Raw genomic sequence first — 16,856 nt, 5'->3', positions numbered from 1 at the left:
ATTGCAGATAAGTTCTCAAGGCAGTAGTTCAAGCCTGAGAGTCACCACTTCACGTCACAATACACGACTTTGCCGCATTCGAGGCAGTCGAACCCATTACTTCCCACCTGTGAACTCGTACCATCTGATCTTCCCTTTCATCTCATAGTTACATGGCTACACTCATATTTGAAATGCACAATTTATTCTACACATTTTTACAGCCTTTGAGCATTTGTGTCATTATTGTCCTCACACAGAAACTATATTCAAACAAAAATGTACTTCCCTCTCCCAACTTTTATAGTTTTTAAACACTTATTTATGGAAAAGCGCCAGGGAGCCACTCGGAAGCATCAAAAAGCCACATGGGGCACCTGAGCCGCAGGTTGCTGAACCCCGAACCAAACCAAAGAACATCCATAAACATTTATTGGGTAAAAGAAACGAAGGGACACTGACCCAGTCTCACACACACATCGCCATGCGTCTTTAACATGAGTCACACTTTCCCGTACAAAGAAGCTTCCTCCCTCTAAGACATCACATTAAACAGCATTGTGTTCCACATTTGTCAGATGACTCACCAGAGACTCATTTTGTTACCATCTCAGCTTGAAACGACTGATTGGCATCTGAGTGACCAACAGGACCAACCCATCATTCTTCAGCTTCCAGCGACATCATCTTTTATGGACTGACTTGGCCACATCGCTGCCTCAGCACCAAGTGTTTGGGAGTAAGGCGTTACAAAGGAACGCGCTCCTGGAACACAATTACTTTTCTCAATAACGAGTCCAGTAACACGTTAATACAATTTTGTAACTCGACTGCCGTTACAACATGGTACTTTACTTTGCTACTTTTTAGAAGCAGATTTAGAATCACAATGTCATCTGTTCTTTGACGATAACCTTCAACCCTAAATCCGCCACCAAAACCAACACTGAACACAACTCTTAGGAAGGGTGTACGAATTTAAATTACCTACAAAAGACAACTATATACAGTTACGGTGGCGCTGTCTTATGCACAGAGTGCAACAGCAAGTAATTTCTCCCTACTGATATGAAAATCTTCTCCCAACCGCATCTTCATATACTGATCATATTTTTGTTTGGGATCTAAGTATATAAGTAAGTATATAACGTATTTCCATATACGTAGCAGTTTTTTCATAGTTCGGGGCTGCTAGCTCAGCACTTTGGGTTTGTTGACTCGGCAGTTTACAGAAAGATATTCCAGAATGACATTATATCTCAAAACCATATTTTACAAGAAGTCAGGTAGGTTACGCCAGATGTGAACCCAAAAAAAGCTGATTTGACATTTTTTATTTTGCTGATTGAGCAACTTTTCCAGAAAGACATTCTACTCTCCCAGGACATAACAAGTTTGGCCAGGACCCAAGTTTTTACAAGAAATCAGGCAGGTCACTTTAGTTGTGAATAACCCCACTAAATAAGGAATTGCCACCCCAAAAAGTATTTTGTGTCTCAACGCGGGTGATGCTCTACGCACAGTCATTATAGTTTTTTGGGTAACTTTTTGTTAGAGTAGCATAAAAATGGTGAAAGTAAGAAGACTGGTTCAAGAACAGTCCTAACGCTAACCCAAACCCCAAGAAAGAGGAAAAAAAAAGTTTATTCGAGCATGTCTAAGAAATGCATGTACTTGCAAGCGCATCATGAATGAGCTGACATAGGCTACAATGATGACACAAACAAGGCCACGAGTAAATAAGTTCCAAACTCTGTCCAGCTCCTTTAAAAAAGCAAAATTGTCTTATATAGCACATGGTTCATAGTTTTGCTCATTTTTAAAAATATTTCTCATGTTCTTTGTTAGATAATAATTCTGAAAACAAGGCATGTTATCTTTTGCACGTCATACAAATGAAACCTGAATGTCAGTTATGTACTCGGTATCTTTAACAAAACGATAAAAACACTTAGACACACATTCGCAAACCCGAACACACAAACGTTCTTCTGTTCCAGGAAGCAGGCATAATGTCTCATCCAAATCTAGGAGATCCGACGTGTACGTGCAGCAACAGTTGAGTGACTTCCTTTGCCAAAGGGCCAAATTCCACATGGTCCATGACCATTAACATCCTCCCACCCAGAGTGCCCCGGACCCCTCCCACCTCCCCACCCAAACGGTCTCTGCAGTTCTCGGGGAAAGCCTGGACTTTCACAAGCAGCTGTTAGGGCTTCTCCCCCGGCTGGAGAGCTCAGAAGAGGCTTCCTCATGCTGTCAACATCTCTTCATCGCTCACTTTTACAGCCTCGTTTACGCCACGAGAGCACAAGGGCGGATGAACTGATCAAAAAACACCAAACCTCATGGCCCATTCACTGTGTTTACTTTGTAAACTATAAAATGAGGGAAATTTTGGATAATAATATCAGTCCCAAGTTATTTGATTTTAAAACTGCAAAACATATCCATCCATTATTCGCACCGCTTATCCTCAGTATGGTTATGGGGTGCTGGAACGCATCCCAGCTATCTTCGGGCAGTGGGCAGGGGACCCTGAACTGATTGCCAGCCAGTCGCATGGCACACAGAGACAGACAACTCATTCGCTCATTCACGCCCAGGGACAACTTAGAACGGCCAATTAACCTCAAAAGCATGTTTTTGGAATTTGGGGGGAAACTAGAGTGTCCGAAGGAAACCCACGTAAGCACGGGGAAAACATGCAAATCCTGCACTTGAAGGTTGATAGCTGGATTTTAACTGATGACCTCACAACTGTGCCGCGGACGCAGTAACCACTAAGCTGCATGCCGCTGAGGGGGCTATAAAAGCTGTGGCTCACGCACACCCGTTCTCCTTTGCCCAGCGCCGTCTACACTGCAGGTAAATACGTTGGTATCGTTGATTGCAATAATTTGTGACATTTTCACAAAATAACTTTGCTTGCACCTTGTTTTGAAAAGATGATTTAAAACAAAAATGATAAAATATCAAAATGAGCCTCAACACTCTTAAGTTACTGCGGGAGGGAGACCATTTTTAAGTGGTATATTTATATCGGATACAGGCTCTGGCATCATTGTTATTTTATAGATTTTATCCTTGCCTTCATGTAGGTTTTAGATCAGGCACTAAACACGTTTCTTTTTTAATTAAAACTGCATTGTAACTTTAACAGTAAATCACATTGCACACAGTTTTGCCACAGTGACAAAGGATTACAGGTTTTTGTTCAGGAACAGTAAAATGGTCATATTTTTGGTTGCAGGGTCATTGCTCTCTGCAGGGTGAGCTTTTTTTCATGCGTTTATGTAAATGTGCAGTGTGACCACAGTTGCAGACCACTCTACTACACAAGTTAAACCTGGCATTGTCCTTTTCTTTAGTTAAAAAAAAAAAAAAGTCAACACCGTGCTGAACTTCCTATTTGCCTCTGTAATTTTTAGCTTATGATAGTGGTGGTAGATTTCGCTTGATGTTTTGCCTGGCAGGCTGAGGGCAATATAAGGACAGATAGCAAAAGGTGCCCAATTGTGCCCGTAAGTCACACACTCAGGTATAGACTTATAAAATTGCAGAGGGAAAGAAGGCCAGTGCTATTTACAAAGACAACAGGTACTTCGAGGAAATTGGTGAAGGAGTGAAGTATTGTTCCAGGACAATAGTATTGATCAGATCCACATACTTGTTTAGTATCAATAATGTTGATATCAGAATCGATCTGCCCACTCCTAGTTGAAGTAGGTGACGGACACCACTCAGTCAATATACCCATTATGTTTCCAAAACGATGCATCCGGCAATAAACCACAAGTCTGGGTGGTTACAATTAGCCGGTGCTAACTTATGCATTGTTTTTTTAAAGCTCCCCATGTGAGGGGTGGCAGTGTCAGTGGGCTACGGCAAGAATCTGGGCCACAGCTATCTGATCCCTTTTTACTTGGTATGCAGTTAATGAGCTTTTTGAACCCTTGTTAGACAAACTCCCCCTTCACACTAACACACATTCACCAGAAGCCTTTCACCCCCGCTCTGAAACGTGTGCCAGCCCCCCATTGTGTGACGGTGTGTGGAGACATGCAGCTGCCTGCAGTCTATTCCCTCGGAAACATGAGCAAAGGCAGTAGAGTGCAATCTCAAGACATACATTTCACACTGCAAAAGGCAAAGTTAGTTACTGAGTGCATATTTTTGAGGGAAGTGGGGCTAACCAAGCGGCCATGATGACGGACAGGAACGTCGACGCAAGACCACTTAGGCCTGAAAAACATCAGAATGCAACTATCACGATGCATCAAATGCAGGGTTGCGAGTAAAACGGTACAAAGTAATGTGTTCCTGGGATGCAATTACTTTTCTCGGTAACAAGTACTGTAATGCATTATCGATAAAATATTAGAACTCAAAGGTTCTACAACATAATGGAACAACTCTGCTACTTATTTAAAAAGAGTTCACAAATTTCAACACCATCAAATCAGTACCTGTTTCACCCTCACTAAGGACGAATTAACGAACCCTTAGTCCACTAGCATCGCACTGCTACTCCCGTCATTCAGGTGGAGTCTGCATGTATATATGGCCCTACAAAGTACAACTCAATACAGTTACGGTGAAACCGTCTCAAACACAGAGTGAAAAAACTTCTCCCGACTGATATTCTCCTTACCATTAATACTCAGATCTGAGCTGTATTTACAACTATAAGATAAAATACTGAAATCAGGGCTCAGTTTAAATGCACAAGTTTGGTTGACTGTCACAATGATTGGCAGCCCATGGGGAGGGGGATGTGGCCTATGCATGAAGATTTCATCCAACCAGAAATCATTATCAATGGGGCAAATGTAAGCACAACATTAACTGCAAAAGTCTTCCGAATTTTGGTTGTTTTATTTGTACAATTATGTTTGCAATTCACCCTGCCTGTAAAAAAAAAAAAAGAAGAAGAAGATAACGCGTTAGACGATACTCAGTAACGGAGGAGGAAACGTTCAAGTGGTTTGAACCCCAGAAACAAAATGAATATGGATGTCTCAGGTAAGAGTTCATTTCAAGTTCTTAAAATTACACAAGAAATGTGAAGGCTTCATCGCTGCTATAGGTTAGGGTACACGTTTTCTTCCATTTGTTATGTGGCTATTTTTAAGCAATCTACGGGGATGGCTTCCATCCAAGTCTAAACAGTAATTCGGAACTAAATAGTTACTTTCAGAATATTTTTGAGTTGTGCGGGGGGAGGGTAACGGAATTATTTTTTAAATGGAGTAACTTGTAATTAATTACTTTTTTTCAGTTACGCTCCCAATACTGTTCAAATTTTACATAGTTCATGAGGTTTTATATGATTTTGCACAGAAGAGGTGAGTGGAAATTTCTAAGGTACATACAATCTTGCATGTGGCTGAATTCATCAACTTTTTCTGAGATTTTTTTCTCCTTTCTGCTCACTTGCAATCAATCAAGCAAGGCAAATATGCTCCTCCAATGCACATGAGCATATTCCTCATGTGATTTAGCTGCATAGAAAAGGCAACGTAGTAGCAACCTTTGTCCTGTCTTATAGCAAGTAGCATACGACCCCTCAATGTGCCAGCAGCACTACGTTGATCACATTTGAAGGCGTGTTTATTTTTACGTACAAAATACGAGGACTTGAAATTTCTCCCTACCTGTATTTTGATATTCCCTCTAATGTATACGCTCACATCCAAGCTTTATTTATAACTGTAAAATAAAATACAGAAATCAAATACGACCCCTCAATGTGCCAGCAGCACTATGTTGATCACATTTGAAGGCATGTTTATTTTTACGTACAAAATACGAGGACTTGAAATTTCTCCCTACCTGTATTTTGATATTCCCTCTTATGTATACGCTCACATCCAAGCTTTATTTATAACTGTAAAATAAAATACAGAAATCAAATGTGACCCCTCAATGTGCCAGCAGCACTATGTTGATCACATTTGAAGGCGTGTTTATTTTTACGTACAAAATATGAGGACTTGAAATTTCTCCCTACCTGTATTTTGATATTCCCTCTAATGTATACGCTCACATCCAAGCTTTATTTATAACTGTAAAATAAAATACAGAAATCTAATACGACCTCTCAATGTGCCAGCAGCACTATGTTGATCACATTTGAAGGCGTGTTTATTTGTACGTACAAAATACGAGGACTTGAAATTTCTCCCTACCTGTATTTAGATATTCCCTCTAATGTATACACTCACATCCAAGCTTTATTTAGAACTGTAAAATAAAATAATGAAATCAGGGGGTCAGTTTATATTTACATACACTCGCATTAGTAGCGAATAGTATGCGGCGCGTGTGGAGGGGGCGTGGCTCTGGAACAACTGAATCAATGGGGCTAATGTGGGCACATAATTTATAAAAGTAGCTGAATGTTAGGAATTCTTATTTGTAAAATTGTTTTGCAATACACTATCTTGGACATTACCCAAAAATTGAGAAGGAAAAATTCAAGTGGTTTGAAGACAAAAGACAAAATGGATATAGAGTGTCTGAGCTGTGTTTGTTCGCATAAACCAAGAAATAAAGGGTTCACCATTTCCACAGATTGGTGTACACATTCCCATCAATTTACTTATTATTTGAGTGTAAAGCAAAGGTAGTGATGTTTTCATTTGGGATCTAAGTATGCATGTATATACACATCTGTTTTTCTGTGTGTGTGTCTGTCTGTCCACCCAAGAGGGAAGGAGTTAAGATATGACCACCATATTTCACTAACTGGCAGGTAGGTTACCCTAGATCAGGCGAACACGCAGCTCTAGAGCCTTATGCGGCTCTTGGCCAATAAGAATGCGGCTCTTTGCTTCATCGTATTTTCTATATAGTGTGGCTCTTTGCCTTGTTTCATGTTTAGGTTTATTTTGTGTGTATTGAGGGTGGACGCTTTCCTTGAAATTAACACAACAATACTTGTTGTATTGTAAGAAGAGGAGTGTGTTATGGGAAATGCTATGTTTTTAATTGGGTGTGTTTGTGTGTGTCTGTCTGTCATGGCAGGTCAGTGCGTGGTGTGGCTCTTTGACTCTCGCAGTTAAAAATTTCGGCTTTGTGTCAAACTTGTTCACCACCCATGCCCTAGATATAAAAAAAAATTCCCAAAAGCTGACTCAGCACTTTTATCATACACCTATTTCAGGATGTTAGTGTCCTTAGGGATTCAGTCTTACTCTTTAGGTTTTCCATTCTCATTTGCCCATGACCCTGCCAAAAAGGGAAATACCACCAAAAATGTTTCACGTCTCAACACGGGTGGGTGATGGGTGTAATGGTGCACAACCATTCGAGGATATTATGCGACTGTATTTATACAGTTTTAGGTGATCGGTTTCAATATGTCATACCTGTCAACCTGTACGTTTTTGCCGTACAAAATACGTTTATTATGCATTTCAAAACGTGTACGACGTACTAGAAAATCTGTACGGAAAAACGCAAATTTGGCAATTATGGGTACCATCCGGTGTATGCCGACTATCACGAAACGGCAAATCAATCAAGTCAAACGAGTTCGAGTTGTGTAGCGAAAGGAAGTCCGTCTCTTTTTAGAGAACCGTCTTTTTCAGCTAAACTCATGAAAGAGAGCCGGCTCTCAAACGGCTCACTTGCTTTGATGCATTATATTACAAATTATTATGTTGTATAAAGAAGTTTTTTTTTTTTTAAAAGAAGTATAAAAGGAGAAAATGAAAAAAGACAAGTTTGTGCTGATCCCTTTAATCAGTATATTACCAACAATAATGTAATCCAGAAAATGAATTAATAATTTGAATAAGAAAATGTATTATTCTACTTAATTATATTTGCATGTATTGTTTCCCTTCTACAGTGAATGTCCAAGCTACTTAATTTTTTAAAGTTTTTTTATAATATATCTCATTCATGTCGAGCAACTCAATATCTCACAACAAAATGTTACTTAACAATATATATGATATAACGAAACACATGTACAATATAACATATGAAACTACATTAAAAAAGTTTAAAAAAAATGGTGTAAGATTATTTTGTATGGGAAAATAAGACAGTTTGTAAGGTCATGGAGCCGTGGAGGATGACAGGTATGATATGTGTATGGTAATTTCTAACTAGTAAGTTACTTTCTAAGAAACGTGCTACTTTTTTTGTGTCAGTAATCTGGGGGGCAACGCAATTACTTTTTCAAATAAAGTAACTATAACTCTAATTATTTTTCTTATGTAATGCGCCCAACACTGCTTAAGTATGGGAACACTGCTAGAGTATGGGAGTTCTCAACTTCCCCTTTTGTGATAACTAGTCAGAGGTGTCTCGGGATTTTCCATAAAATCTCTTTTAAGATCTAAAAAAAAAGATTTCAAATGGGTCCAAACAAACAAGTCCTCGCTAAGTTGCTACAGGCCTCTGCAAAGTACGAGCTAAGAAAACAAACCCGCTCACCGTCACCGGCACCGCCACCACCCCATACCCGCTTTAGCGGGCTACGTCCAGCCTCTCGCCGTGTTTTGGGCAGCCAAAGAAGGGGGGAGCGCAGCCTCACTGACCTGAATAAACTGGATTGTCAGGGCCGATTTGCCCACGCCGCCGCCTCCGACCACGACCAAGCGGTACTTCTCCTGCACCGATCCGTCCTTCCAGCCTGCCATCGAGGACACTTGGCCAAACCAAGCCCCACTTTCGAATCTTACAGCGGGGAGATTTGACGCAGTCTGGAGAAGGAGAGGGAGGAGAGCCTGTCGCTGAACGCCAAAACGGGCTCGTCAGTGGCGAGGAGGAGCGCGCAGGAGTCCCGGAGATATTTACGGGCGCCGCTCCATACGTCTGTGAGTGATCGTGATTGAAGATCGACCACACTGCTCGCTCGCCTGTCGAACTCGACTGCGACGCTTTTAGCTCCCGACGTTCAACAAGATACCGGAGAAGTGGTCGCTCGTAGGGGGTGGGCGATACGAGTAATTTTGGTATCGATCCGATCCAAGTAAGTATGTACACGATAGTATCGGGTGAAATCGATTCGCTGCTGTTACTTTTTGCTCCGGAATATCATGATCATTAAATAATTCGACTCTTTCCCTTGAATTACTTTACAATGACGAAAAAACAGCCTAAAATATTCTTTTAAAAAACTTAAATTAATACAATGGAAACTTTAACTGAATATACATATAATAATATAATATAATAATAATTTCCTTGTATTGTCATTCTGTGTAACAATGTACACAGAACGAAATGTCGATTGCACCTGACCCGTTGTAGCGAGCCGATGCAGCCGCAGCCAACAGAGGGCGCCGCCGACCACTTTTTAAGTCTTAGGAATGACTCGGCCGGGGCGCGAACCACCGACCTTCCAGTCTATATAATGATGTATTTAATTTTCTGTATATGCCAATAGAAAGTCTTGAATTCGATTCCTCGGCAATGCATCAGGGAAATCTATCTATCTACCTTGGTCATATCCCTCAAGAGGGGTGACCGACAGCAAGACAAACACATACAAAAACAAAGAAAATAAAAAGGGGAAAAATTAGCAAAAAACACACACCAAATTTTTTGGACCACGGCCAACCCAAATGCCCAAACACCCAAACAAGTTAGGCACCTCGGCACCCAAGTTGGTCATGCTTTCGTCCCTCCAGATGAAAACGGGACACAAGAAAGCGGCCAAGTCACTCGGGTCAGGGTGGCACAACACACTCTTGTTCAACAGCAGGGCCTGACAGCTTTCACTGGTTTATCCCTGACGCATCATACAGGTGCCTTGCTCATCCCGTCCAAACATCCCACTATCCTTTTACAACACCTCTCCACTCATTCCTATCACCAACAAGGGCTCTAGCTTCCACTATATTTAGACCTCTTTCCTGCAGTGCATTCATAACACCATCCATCCACGTCAATCACGGCCTTCCTCTTGGTCTCCTTCCATTTACTTCTGCTCTGTAAATCCTCTTCATCATTCGCTCCTCATCCATCCTCTCCATGTGTCCAAACCAAGAGAGTATCTCCATACAGAAGAGCAGCTTCAGCGACAGACTGCTGTCACAGCCTTGTACCACGGACAGACTGAGGAGATCTTTTCTTCCTCGTGCCCTGAGGCTCTTTAACTCCACCTGGGGCAGTAAAAGCCCACATTAAACCACACCCCCCACATTGCATATTACCGTATTTTTATTGCAGTGTGTATTCTGTGTAGCACTATCTAGATACTCTATATAACACGCTACATTGGGTATTAACACGTCACATTGGGTATTTGTGTATTGTATTCTTTTTGCTTTATTATTGTTTTGTTCTTCAGCGCAGGGATGCTGCTGGAAGTGTGAATTTTCCTGCGGGGATGAATAAAGTATCTATCTATCTACTCTCTTATCCACACGTTTGCTTAGTTCCACAACTACTCTAGTTCTGTCTCTCACAATTTCGTTTCTCAATCCATCCAATCTTGTCACTCCTGAGATGCTCCTCAAACACTTCATCTCAAAAACATTTAATTTTCTTCTCAAATCTGCATTCAGGCTCCAAGTCTTTGCACCATACAACACAGTCGGCACAATCACACTCTCATACAGTCCCCTCTTAACATCCATACTCATACTCTTGTTGCTCATCACTCTCCTCAGAGCACCCAAAACCTTGCTTCCTTGATTCACTCTGCCAGGGAAATAGGTAACAAACTATTCAATTTTTTTATCGTTTGCATTCACCTGAACAAGTTGTTCATTTTTTATTTAAAGGGACTATTTCATCCACTTGGTTTTGAAAACACACAAACTATACCAAAAAGGAGAATATTCTTAAAAATAAAAACGTTAAGATTAATATCAAAGTGTTATCTCCTTTTTTAAAGCATTAAATTGGATTATTTACAATGAAAAACTCAATGCAATAGGGCAACATCAGAACTATTTTATTGCATGCTTTGGTGACAACTAGTGGACACATTAGAAACTGCAGGTCACTGTTTGACTTGAAGCGGCTCATTTTTCACCTTATGCCCCTCTCAGAAATCAGAATCATTGGTGACCCTGAGCCCTGGTCACGAGAAAAAGCAAGGTAACAAAAATATCAGTATCTGAAGGTTAACATGACGACTGTAATTCCTTCCATTTCACAATTATTCGAAAATGAAGTCATAGTGTAAATAGTATAAACAATACAATGTATAAACCTTTAAATGAATGAAAAGTAAAGTACTCTGACGACAAAATCTCCAAAACCAATTTTAAGTGAGTCCAACCAAAAAAGCGGCAATATACCAAGAATACAAATGCTGTATAACATTATCTATCCATCTATTATCTGCAAAGCTTATCGTCAGTAGGGTCGCGGGATATAACAATGTCAAAAAAACCCAAAATACCGTATTTTCCCGAGTATAAGGCACACCCAAAAACCTCAAATTTACCAGAGATTTGAAAGTGCACATTATAATCTGTCACGGAATGGAAGGGGTGACCGGACCGGAACGGAGGCAGGAGGCAGGAAGGGAGAACTCAATTGCGTGACAATCCAAAACTTTTATTTACCAAAATAAAAGTTGTCCATAACTCAGGGACAAGACAGAACAAACAGGTTTTAACAAAACGTGCAAACACAGGCTTCTTCCAACTCAACAAAACAGGACAAGGCATAACAGAACGGACAATGTGTATATAATGAGCCAGCCCCTGCAAAGCCCACAATCCAGCCTTAAATAGCAGACACGCGATTAGTTGAACTGCTTCAGCTGGTGCCCAGGGGGCGGGGCAGACCGGTCGCCAAGGCGACCATGACAGAGCCCCCCCTTTAAGGGACAGCTCCCGAGGTCCCAAAAAGAAAAAATTACTACCTCACGCCCCGGAATGGTTCGACGCTCACGATTGGGGCAACCCCGCTCCCTCCTCCGAACACGCAGGAACGGGGAGAGGCAGGCGCCATCTGCGTCGGGCGGATCGGAATCGGCGCTCGGCAGGGGGGGTCCGGCGGGCAAACTGGACAGGCGAAAACAGACAGGCAGAACCGGCGAGAACAGGACAGGTAAACAAGGTAGTCGGACAGGCAGAATTAGGGGAGTCGGACTCAGGACAGGCAGATTCAGTAGAGTCGGACTCAAGACAGGCAGATTCAGTAGAGTCGGACTCAGGACAGGCAGATTCAGTAGAGTCGGACTCAGGACAGGCAGAATCAGGAGCGGCGATTCAGACAGGACAGGCAGAATCAGGAGCGGCGATTCAGACAGGACAGGCGGAATCAGGACAGGCAAGACAGGACAGGCGGAATCAGGACAGGCAAGACCGGACAGGCGGAATCAGGACAGGCAAGACCGGACAGGCGGAATCAGGACAGGCAAGACAGGACAGGCGGAATCAGGACAGGCAAGACAGGACAGGCGGAATCAGAACAGGCAAGACAGGACAGGCGGAATCAGAACAGGCAAGACAGGACAGGCGGTATCAGAACAGGCAAGACTGGACAACATCAGTACAGGCAGACTGCAGGCAGGCCGGAGAGTCGAACAGGCAGGCAGGCCGGAGAGTCGAACAGGCAGGCAGGCCGGAGAGTCGAACAGGCAGGCAGGCGGAGTCGGACCGGCAGGCAGCAGAGTCGGAGTCGGACCGGCAGGCAGCAGAGTCGGAGTCGGACTGGCAGGCAGCAGAGTCGGAGTCGGACTGGCAGGCAGCAGTGTCGGAGTCGGACTGGCAGGCAGCAGTGTCGGAGTCGGACTGGCAGGCAGCAGTGTCGGGGTCGGAGTGGCAGGCCGCGGAGTCGGGGTCGGAGTGGCAGGCCGCGGAGTCGGAGTGGCAGGCCGCGGAGTCGGAGTGGCAGGCGGCGGAGTCGGAGTCGGACTGGCAGGCGGCGGAGTCGGAGTCGGACTGGCAGGCGTCGGAGTCGGACTGGCAGGCGGCGGAGTCGGACTGGCAGGACGGGGAGTCGGACTGGCAGGAAGGGGAGTCGGACTGGCAGGCGTCAAATCCTCCCGGGACCCCATTCGAGGCACAGCATAGGACACGACGGGCGGGGCCGTGGTTCGAACGGGGAGGGAAGGATACCTCAATGGGTGCTTGCCAAACGGCGTCCTCCAGCTCTCCCCAAATCGCGCCGGGATCGTTCGCTGAGTTCAAATATTGGCTGGCTCATTCTGTCACAGAATGGAAGGGGTGACCGGACCGGAACAGAGGCAGGAAGGGAGAACTCAATTGCGTGACGATCCAAAACTTTTATTTACCAAAATAAAAGTTGTCCATAACTCAGGGACAAGACAGAACAAACAGGTTTTAACAAAACGTGCTAACACAGGCTTCTTCCAACTCAACAAAACAGGACAAGGCATAACAGAACGGACAATGTGTATATAATGAGCCAGCCCCCGCAAAGCCCACAATCCAGCCTTAAATAGGAGACACGCGATTAGTTCAACTGCTTCAGCTGGTGCCCAGGGGGCGGGGCAGACCGGTCGCCAAGGCGACCATGACAATAATCTAGTGTGGCTTGAAAGAGCCAGAAAACACATTCTGAAATGCATAACTGCAATAAAATGCTAATACATACAGTAACCATTTATAAATGAATCGATTCATTTTGGTTGTGAAACCAGATATCCTCATATTTATGTTCTATGGAATATTTTTGTTCATCAACTTTTTTCATTTGTTGTGCCTCATAGTTATATACAGAGAAAAATCATTTACAAGTAGGGGTTTTTGAAGGTGCATCTCATAACCCGGTGCACCTTATTGTCCAGAAAATACAGTCTCTTTGAATGCAGATTTTTTAGAAAATAAAATTTGTAGTGGAAATAAAAACGATAATTGGATCCCATTTGAAAGTTATAATGTATATATGATCTTTCAACGCAATTTCAAAACTATTATAGTAGTATTTAAAATAGATACTGTCTTCCCATCTTAAGATAATAATATTGATCCAATGAAGTACCCGCTAAGTATTGACAAAATCGATATTGATACTAAGTAAGTAATTGGATCAGATCAATACTGTACTATTGTCCTAGGATGGATACTTAACTCCTCTACCAATTTCCTCAAAGCACCGCTTCTCTATGTATATAGCGCAGTCCTTCTCTCCTTCACTCAGCGTCCTCTGCCACTCTCTAAGGTTATGGCTGTTATGACTGACAGGCACGCATTTAGCAACTTTCCATACCAGGCCTGCATCCTGCCTGTCAGGTAGAAGAGTGCCAAATCTATATGCCCACCTTATCAGGAGCTTGAAATGAATGACAGAGGTAAACCGGAAGCACAATGGGTTGTGGATATTTTTCAACTACAGAAAAGGACCAACTAGGTGTAATATGTGTGATAAAGTGGTTTGCTACTGAGGCGACAACAAAAAGTTACATAAACATATGAGAAAATAAACACTCCATGCTTTGGGTAAAGGCTAAGTAAACTTTGACAGCATTGACACCAACGTGAAGAACCTGTGACCCCAGGAATGTCATCAGTGGCAGTTAACCTCAAATCTGTCAAACCATGAAACAAGTGACCTCTTAGATCATTGACCCAACATGCTGTCTTTAAACTTTAAAGTGCAACATGTAAGGAGTCGATGGAGAACCAAAAACATTCTTAAATTCAATATCTTGTGCCTACGCATCACTAAGAGAAAATATAAACAAGGCACTAAAACTATGTGTGATCAGTGGACGTAGAACCTGAAAAAAAATTTGCTACATTCCCTTGAGTTACTTTGCTTTGGTTGAAAGTCTTAGATTAGGTCTTATGACATGCATGTTTTCTTGTTGTTTCAAAATGTCTTCACAATTCACAGATCCCTTAACAGTCTGGGTCACCGCTGAGGATGGAACTTTGGACAGTTTTCCCCACTGTGGACGGTTCCTGGCCTGCGTCACGGTAAAGTTGGCACCAGTCCATCCCTTGATGTTGTCGGCTTAGTTCCTTTTCTGACTTCCTCTCCTACTGCCCCCTTGGACTGTGCTCTGGAGAATGATCTTGACCAGTCCTGATGATCTTGTGACATAACCGTACCACTGCTGTTTTCAGCCGTGCACAGTTGACAACAGTTCTTCGTAGGGCTCTATGTCCCCCAGATGGTGTTGCATACCATTTCGTTTGTCACTTGGGCAATGTAGCTGATGCCAATATTCCTCTAGCATCGCATCTCCATGGCCTGAATTTTTCTTTCCAGCTTTGCTGTGGGAGTCCATGTCTCGAAAGCAGAGGAAGATAGAAATAATCATAACTTGAATGAGTCTGATGTTAGATTTCACTTCTCTTATTGTCCCTCCAGATAGGTTTAAGTGAAATGAAATGATCTGCATTTATATAGCGCTTTTCAAGTCAATGAAGACTTCCCAATGTTCTTCACATTTACCAATAGCGGCCATGCAGCCATGTAAGGCGCTAACCTGCTTATTGGGGGCATTAAGGGTTCAGTGTCTTACCCAAGGACACTTCGACATGTAACACGGAGGAGCCGGGATTCGAACTGCGATCTCTTCATCCCAAGACCAGCGCTCTACTTCCTGAGCTACTGCCGCCCCTGGCAAGTACGGTTTTATCTATACTGGCCATGATTTCTGGTTCTGACCAGTTTTCTGATATGACAGCTCCATGATATTTTAATTTGGTGACAGATTCAAGCTCTTGGTGGTTGATGGTGATGTTTCTGCTGATTTTAATCCCATAATGGGTTGATGCTTTTTCCAGGCAATTGACCTGATCTGAAATCCAGTTCTTTTCCTGCCAGTACAGCAATATCATAAGTAAAATGGAGGTTAGTGACATTGTTGCCCCAGATAATGACTATACCTTTATGTTGGTCCAGGGATTCAGTCACGGTCTTCTCCAGGAATAGTTGGATAAAGATAGAGAATTTAGTCTCAAACAGTGGTTTGAAACCGGGCTCCAAATATGTACCATTCATTCATTTTCCAAATTGTTTACTCTAACTAATGGGCGCTGGAACCCATTCCAGCTGACATCGGCAGTGAACACAGTGCCAGTCAATCACACACACATCCACATGTAAGGACAATTTAGAATAACGATCAACTTGCCATGCATGTTTTTGGGGGGAAATTGTGGGAAGATACAAAATTTGCACGGGGAGGCTAGTCGCTGGAATTGAACCCAGGACCTCTGATGAGCAAGACAGATGTGTTTATCCGTTGTAAGATGTAAAAAATGTTCTAAATGCTTTTAATACCCTAATTAATCAATAGCAAGAATAATAAAATCCAAACCCTACACCACAGCACAGCAACCATAAAGTTCAAAAAAGTTTGCTCCTTCATTGGTGTATCCACTGCAATTCATGAGTTTCATGAGTAGTACTTGCCCACTGTTGTTTGAAAGGAAAATTGGCAAACTATTTCAACAATAATTTGAATAGACATTTCCTTCAGTTTAGGGCAGAAGCAGTAGTATTCACTATCATTTGTCACGTTAAATTCAACTGCTCTTACTTTACTCAATGTAAAATAGTGAGGAAAATACATATGCCCTTAAAAAAAACAACAATGTTTAAATAAAGCCTTCGCTAAGTTTTAAACATTCATTAGGTAGATAGATACTTTATTCATCCCCGTAGGGAAATTCACACTTCCAGCAGTATCCTTGTGTTGAAAAATAAAAAGATATAGAATAAAAAAATACCCAATATAACGTGTTGATAGAGGATTTAAATAGTGCTACGGAAAATACACACTAATAAAAATAGTTAATATGCAAATGTGGGGGTGGGGTTTAATGTGGGCTTTTACTCACCCGGGTGGAGTTAAAGAGCCTCATGGAATGAGGAATAAATGACTAAGCTACTATATTACATCTCCTATGTTTGTTATTTCAAATAACTAACTTGTGAAAAAGCAGGAAAGGGTTAGACAATCATTAAGGAAATAT

At 42.3% G+C, this 16,856-nt stretch overlaps 1 protein-coding gene across 1 annotated transcript in view; it reads right to left on the bottom strand.

Annotated features, from left to right (window-relative positions):
- rras2 (RAS related 2) overlaps positions 1–8,917 on the bottom strand; it is a 55,650-nt gene extending 46,733 nt beyond the window's left edge. Inside the window, exon 1 of the mRNA XM_088334378.1 lies at positions 8,535–8,917. Within this exon, the coding sequence (XP_088190504.1) occupies positions 8,535–8,636 (102 nt within the window). The 5' untranslated portion in view covers positions 8,637–8,917. The remainder of the gene's footprint in view (positions 1–8,534) is intronic.
- Between the last annotated feature and the right edge of the window lie 7,939 nt (positions 8,918–16,856).

The sequence above is a fragment of the Urocampus carinirostris genome, chromosome 4, assembly GCF_059441175.1.
Source record: "Urocampus carinirostris isolate Australia breed hairy pipefish chromosome 4, RoL_Ucar_1.0, whole genome shotgun sequence".
NCBI classification, from domain to species: Eukaryota; Metazoa; Chordata; class Actinopteri; order Syngnathiformes; family Syngnathidae; genus Urocampus; species Urocampus carinirostris.
The sequence above is the reverse complement of the archived record's forward strand: the minus strand, read 5'-3'. Positions and strand labels throughout refer to the sequence as shown.